The sequence below is a fragment of the Larimichthys crocea genome, chromosome XI (genome assembly GCF_000972845.2).
Source record: "Larimichthys crocea isolate SSNF chromosome XI, L_crocea_2.0, whole genome shotgun sequence".
Lineage (NCBI taxonomy): Eukaryota > Metazoa > Chordata > Actinopteri > Sciaenidae > Larimichthys > Larimichthys crocea.
In genome coordinates, this window is record NC_040021.1 from 19618637 (window position 1) to 19626222 (window position 7586).

Consider the following 7586-nt stretch of genomic DNA (forward strand, 5'->3'; position numbering starts at 1 on the left):
TGTGTGTGTGTGTGTTTTTCAGTGTCCCATCGAGTGGTTCCATTACGGCTGTGTGGGGCTGACGGAGGCTCCGAAGGGGAAGTGGTATTGTCCTCAGTGCACGGCGGCCATGAAGAGGCGAGGCAGCCGCCACAAATAGACTGAGCGCCGCCATCGCCCTCATGACACACTCTGACCAATAGGCTGCAGCCGTCAGAGGTCAAAGGTCACGGCCCGTCTTCTTTTGTGCCAACAGAAAAAAAAAACTGAGATCGGACGGTCACATGATCGGACGGTCATGTGACCACGTGATCGTATGGTCACCCACAGAACATTCGGACATGTCCATGACACATGAAGAGGACCGGACCAGACCGGACCATCAGAACCATCAAAGAAGAATCAAACTTCAAACGTCACACTTCAAATGTTTATTTTCCCATGAGGCCGCACTTCTCTTCCTGAAAAACTACAAACCTAATGAGCGGTTGGACTACAAATATGGAGTCCTGAGAGACTCGAACATCCGAACCCGACGAGACAAAAGATCCTGAACCCAGACGGAACAAAGTGTGTGTGTAAAACTCTGTGTGTGTGTGTAAAACTCTGTGTGTGTGTGTAAAACTCTGTGTGTGTGTGTGTAAAACTCTGTGTGTAAAACTGTGTGTGTGTGTGTGTGTGTGTGTAAAACTGTGTGTGTGTGTGTGTAAAACTCTGTTTGTGTGTGTAACTCTATCTGTGTGTGTGTGTGTGTGTAGTTCTCTGTGTGTTCTTTTAGTGTATTTGTGTGTTTCAGATGAACTCAATAAAACATTTTTTTTTTTTAAATCTTTTGTTTTTCTTCCGCTGTCAGCTGACGTCACATGATCAGTCTCAGATCAGCTGTTACTGATGAGTCAAAGGTTAGAGCTATAACGTGCAGCTGAACAGCTGGCATCATAATTAATCTGGGCCTGGCACTATCGGTTCATTTGTGCAGCCTGTGGTTGATTTGCTGCTTTTGTTGGTTTTAATTTGCAAAAACCTCTATCTGTCTTTTAGTCTACGTGTGGTTATTTGATACAGCATGAAGCTCCAGATACTTACGAGTGTTTTCTATTATGTGTTTTGATTTTTTGATTTAACATTAGCATACGTGTTAACATTAGCATACGTGCTAACATTAGCATACGAGCTAACATTAACATACGAGCTAACATTACCATACGTGGTAACATTAGCATCCGAGCTAACATTAACATACGAGCTAACATTAACATACGTGCTAACATTAGCATACGTGCTAACATTAGCATACGTGCTAACATTACCATACGAGCTAACATTAGCATACGAGCTAACATTAACATACGAGCTAACATTAGCATACGAGCTAACATTAACATACGAGCTAACATTAACATACGAGCTAACATTAACATACGAGCTAACATTAACATACGAGCTAACATTAACATACGAGCTAACATTAGCATACGAGCTAACATTAACATACGAGCTAACATTAACATACGAGCTAACATTAACATACGAGCTAACATTAACATACGAGCTAACATTAACATACGAGCTAACATTAACATACGAGCTAACATTAACATACGAGCTAACATTAACATACGAGCTAACATTAACATACGAGCTAACATTAACATACGAGCTAACATTAACATACGAGCTAACATTAGCATACGAGCTAACATTAACATACGAGCTAACATTAACATACGAGCTAACATTAACATACGAGCTAACATTAACATACGAGCTAACATTAACATACGAGCTAACATTAACATACGAGCTAACATTAACATACGAGCTAACATTAACATACGAGCTAACATTAACATACGAGCTAACATTAACATACGAGCTAACATTAACATACGAGCTAACATTAACATACGAGCTAACATTAACATACGAGCTAACATTAACATACGAGCTAACATTAACATACGAGCTAACATTAACATACGAGCTAACATTAACATACGAGCTAACATTAACATACGTGCTAACATTAACATACGTGCTAACATTAGCATCTTTGAATCAGATTCAAGTTTTTAATCTGAAATTTTTTTTTTCTTTAACAACGATGAATTTAACACACACACACATGTTTATACTGTGTGTGTGTGTGTGTGAGTGTGTTCCATAAATAACTCTTCTGTGTGTGTGTGTGTGAGGGGGAGGTTCTGACCTCCTACAGAGCTTCAACACTCTCAAACTTTTTCAGACTTCAACGGAAAAAACATCTTCATCCTGAAGGAGAGTCCAGGTCAGGGTCCAGGTCCAGGTCTAGGTTCGGGTCCAGGTCCAGGTCTAGGTTCGGGTCCACACGGAGGAGGACGGACTAGAAATCTGAGTCCTGAGGCTCCTTCTTCTTCTTCCTGCTGATTTAACTCAAACCAGATGGTCTCTGAGACTCGACTTGTTTTTAACTTCAGGCTCAAACTGAAGCTCCACGGTCCCGGAGAGTCCCGGAGAGTCCGCCACGGTCCAGGAGAGTCCGCCACAGTCCCGGAGAGTCCGCCACAGTTCTCTGAGATTTTCTGCTCATCTGAGCAGACTGGACCGAGTAACGGTTCCGTGTAACGGTCCGTTAGACTGAGGCTGACAGATCGAGCTGCGCACTTTGGATCCACACAGACCGGGACAGATCCGGATGATCCGGGACCAGAAGTGTTTCCTTTGAAGGTCACCTGTGTTTGAAGTCTCATGATCTCACCGAGCAGGACCGAAGATGACGTTCAGCTGATCGGAACCGAACTCCAGTCTGTCCACGGTGCGCAGAGGACCAGAACCAGAACTTTATGAAGAGACTCGGTACCGACGGAAGTTCTGACGGCTTCAGTTCAGACTGAGTTTGACACCGCGAGAGAAGATCCAACAAACGTTTAAACAACATTTAAACAACATTTAACAAACATTTAAACAACATTTAAACAACATTTAACAAACATTTAAACAACATTTAACATTTAACAAACATTTAACAAACATTTAACAAACATTTAAACAACATTTAACATTTAACAAACATTTAACAAACATTTAACAAACATTTTAAAAACATTTAACAAACATTTTAAAAACATTTAACAAACGTTTAAAAACATTTAACAAACATTCATCAAACGTTTCTTTGATGATGATGATGATGGACATCAGATGAAGCCGATGAAGATGAAGCTGATGATGAAGGTGGACTGAGTCCTTCAGGAATGTGAGCTGGACCTTCAGGTCTCGGCTCGGTTCGGTTCTGTTCGGTTCGGGTCGTCATGCGGTGCCTCCTGGCTTCAGTCGGCGGGCTCCTCTTGCGGGAGGCCGGCATGCTGCTCCGCCGCCGGTCGTGTTCCGGCCCGCTGCTGCTGCTCGGAGTGGCCGTGTGTCTGTTCTACCAGACCCTGGTGGTGGCTCGGAACCGGCTACGGTCCGGACCGCAACAACCCGCCGCAGACATGCGCAGTAGGAAGGCGGGAGAGGACGGCGTGATGGAAGAGACCCGGAAGTTCATCTCAACCTTGGAGAGCCTACAGAGACACAGACAGGTGAGAGACATACAGGTGAGAGACAGACAGGTGAGAGACAGACAGATGAGAGACAGACAGGTGAGAGACAGACAGGTGAGAAACAGACAGGTGAGAGACATAAAGGTGAGCGACAGACAGGTGTGAGACAGACAGGTGAGAGACAGACAGGTGAGGCACAGACAGGTGAGAGACACAGACAGGTGAGAGACAGACAGGTGAGGCACAGACAGGTGTGAGACACAGACAGGTGAGAGACAGACGGATGAGAGATAGACAGGTGAGACAGATAGGTGAGACAGGCAGGTGAGGGAGACAGGTGTGTGTGTGTGTGTGTCATATCAGTTTTCATCCTCTGATAAAGACCATGAGACGAGGCTGTTAGTACAACGTCAGCACAACGTTAGCACAACGTCAGCACAATGTTAGTACAACGTCAGCACAACGTTAGTACAACTTTAGCACAACGTTAGTACAACGTTAGCACAACGTTAGTACAACGTCAGCACGTTAGTACAACGTCAGCACGTTAGTACAACGTTAGGACAACGTTAGTACAACGTCAGCACGTTAGTACAACGTCAGCACGTTAGTACAACGTTAGGACAATGTTAGTACAACGTCAGCACAATGTTAGTACAGCGTTAGGACAATGTTAATACAACGTTAGGACAATGTTAGTACAACGTCAGCACGTTAGTACGTCAGCACAACGTTAGTACAACGTCAGCACAACGTTAGTACAACGTTAGGACAATGTTAGTACAACGTCAGCACAATGTTAGTACAACGTCAGCACAACATTAGTACAACGTTAGGACAATGTTAGTACAACGTCAGCACAACGTTAGTACAACGTCAGCACAACGTTAGTACAACGTTAGGACAATGTTAGTACAACGTTAGGACAATGTTAGCACAACGTCAGCACAATGTTAGTACAACGTTAGCACAATGTTAGTACGTCAGCACAACGTTAGCACAACGTTAGCACACCGTCAGCACAATGTTAGCACAACGTTAGGACAATGTTAGCACAACGTCAGCACAACGTCAGCACAACGTTAGCACAACGTCAGCACAATGTTAGTACAACGTTAGCACAATGTCAGCACAACGTTAGCACAACGTCAGCACAATGTTAGCACAACGTCAGCACGTTAGTACAACGTTAGGACAATGTTAGTACAACGTTAGCACAATGTCAGCACAACGTTAGCACAACGTCAGCACAATGTTAGTACAACGTCAGCACAATGTTAGTACAACGTTAGGACAATGTTAATACAACTATAGGACAATGTTAGTACAACGTTAGGACAATGTTAGTACAACGTCAGCACAATGTTAGTACAACGTCAGCACAATATTAGTATAACGTCAGCACGTTAGTACAACGTTAGGACAATGTTAGTACAACGTCAGCACAATGTTAGTACAACGTTAGGACAATGTTAGTACAATGTTAGGACAATGAGTACAGTCAGCACAATGTTAGTACAACGTCAGCACAATGTTAGTACAACGTTAGGACAATGTTAGTACAACGTTAGGACAATGTTAGCACAACGTCAGCACAATGTTAGTACAACGTCAGCACAACGTCAGCACAATGTTAGTACAACGTCAGCACAATGTTAGTATGTCAGCACAACGTTAGCACAACGTCAGCACAATGTTAGCACAACGTCAGCACAATGTTAGCAGAACATTAGCACAACGTCAGCACAACGTCAGCACAATGTTAGTACAACGTTGGGACAATGTTAGTACAACTTTAGTACAATGTCAGCACAATGTTAGTACAACGTTAGGACAATGTTAGTACAACTTTAGCACAACGTCAGCACAACGATAGTACAACGTCAGCACAATGTTAGTACAACGTCAACACAACGTCAGCACTTGTCAGTCTTGAGTCAGTCTTTGGTCAGTCTTTGGTCAGTCTTGAATCAGTCTTTGGTCAGTCCTGAGTCAGTCTTTGGTCAGTCTTTGGTCAGTCTTGAGTCAGTCTTTGGTCAGTCTTTGGTCAGTCTTGAGTCTCTAACAGCTGGCTCATTGTTGTTGGTATTTTTGGATCCTGGAGGATAAATGGCCGCGTGCAGCACGGTTTTATTTTACGACAGGATGACTGACAGCTGAGACAACCAATCAGAGCAGAGTGTGTGTCGGTATGTGTGCTGGTATTTTAAGTGTGTCCTCAGCGTGCCTGATATAAATATGACAGCCGTTTATCAGCCAAGGGTCACGACAGACAGCAGAACATCCAGACAACGTTAGCACAATGTTAGTACAACGTTAGCACAATGTTAGCACAACGTCAACACAATGTTAGTACAATGTCAACATGTTAGTACAACTTTAGCACAACGCTAGTACAACAGTAGGACAATGTTAGTAAAACGTCAACACAACGTCAGCACAATGTCAGCACAACATTAGGATGATGATGGTGATGGTGATGATGATGGTGATGATGATGATGATGATGGTGATAATGATGATGATGGTGATGATGATGATGGTGATGATGGTGATCGTGGTGATGGTGATGATGATGATGGTGATAATGATGATGATGGTGATGGTGATGATGGTGATGATGATGATGGCGATGATGGTGATCATGGTGATGGTGATGATGATGATGATGATGGTGATAATGATGATGATGAAGGTGATCGTGGTGATGGTGATGATGATGATGATGAAGGTGATCGTGGTGAGGGTGATGATGATGATGTACTTTGTGACTTTGGGCTATACAAATAAAATTGATTTGATTTGATTTGATGATGATGATGATGGTGATGATGGTGATGATGATGGTGATGATGATAATGATGGTGATGATGATGATGATGATGGCGGCTCTGGTAGTCTGGTATGCGTCCTCGTTAGTTCAGCTTCAGCTCCCTGCTAACATTCAGGCAGAGGTCAGTCCCTCAGGAGTTATATTTAGTCCATGTTATCTGACACACACACACACACACACACACACACACACACACTCAGATTTAGTTTCAGCTGATGAACATAAACGCGTTTGAATCCTCGTTAACGTGAATGTTTGTTTACACGTGAACACTTTATTAAAATATCAGCTGAGAATGAACACACACGCACACACACACACTTACACACTCACACTCACACACACACACACACACACACACACACACACACTCACACACACACACATGTTAAAGTGGATCCAGATGATTCAGGATGTAAACAGGAAGTGGTGTTCGCTGGCTCCAAACAGTCTCTGAAATATTTAGTTACTTTCCAAGATGTAGTTACAGTTACGTTGTTCTAAAGTTTGTCAGAGAGAGCTGATACCACAGAAGAAGAAGAGGAGGAGTGGCGCTGCTACCTGTCTCACATGGAAACAATCACAAAGATCACGTGTGGATTTTAACATGAACATGAGAAGACAACATCTGATCATGTGAAGAGAACATGTGAACATGAGAACACGTGAAAGGAACATGTGAACATGTGAAGAGAACATCTGAACATGTGAAGAGAACATGTGAAGAGAACATGTGAAGAGAACATCTGAACATGTGAAGAGAACATGTGAAGACAACATGTGAACATGAGAACATGTGAAGAGAACATGAGAACATGAGAAGAGAACATGTGGATATGAGAACATGCGAAGAGAACACGAGAACATGTGAAGGGAACATGTGAACATGAGAACATGAGAAGAGAACATGAGAACATGTGAAGACAACATCTGAATATGTGAAGAGAACATGAGAACATGTGAAGACAACATGTGAACATGAGAACATGTGAGGAGAACATGAGAACATGTGAAGAGAACATGTGAACATGAGAACATGTGAAGAGAACACGAAAACATGTGAAAGGAACATGTGAACATGAGAAGAGAACATGTGAACATAAGAACATGTGAAGAGAACATGAGAACATGTGAACATGAGAACATGAGAAGAGAACATGTGAACATAAGAACATGTGAAGAGAACATGTGAACATGAGAACATGTGACAACATCTGAACATGTGAAGAGAACATGAGAACATGTGAAGACAA

At 42.7% G+C, this 7586-nt stretch overlaps 2 protein-coding genes across 2 annotated transcripts in view; both read left to right on the top strand.

Annotated features, from left to right (window-relative positions):
* Window positions 1–234, top strand: part of ing3 (inhibitor of growth family, member 3) — a 7410-nt gene extending 7176 nt beyond the window's left edge. The window contains 1 exon segment of the mRNA XM_027284300.1: window positions 23–234. Within this exon segment, the coding sequence (XP_027140101.1) occupies window positions 23–139 (117 nt within the window). The 3' untranslated portion in view covers window positions 140–234.
* Window positions 235–3109: 2875 nt separating this feature from the next.
* Window positions 3110–7586, top strand: part of cped1 (cadherin-like and PC-esterase domain containing 1) — a 24616-nt gene continuing 20139 nt past the window's right edge. Inside the window, exon 1 of the mRNA XM_027284301.1 lies at window positions 3110–3539. Within this exon, the coding sequence (XP_027140102.1) occupies window positions 3270–3539 (270 nt within the window). The 5' untranslated portion in view covers window positions 3110–3269. The remainder of the gene's footprint in view (window positions 3540–7586) is intronic.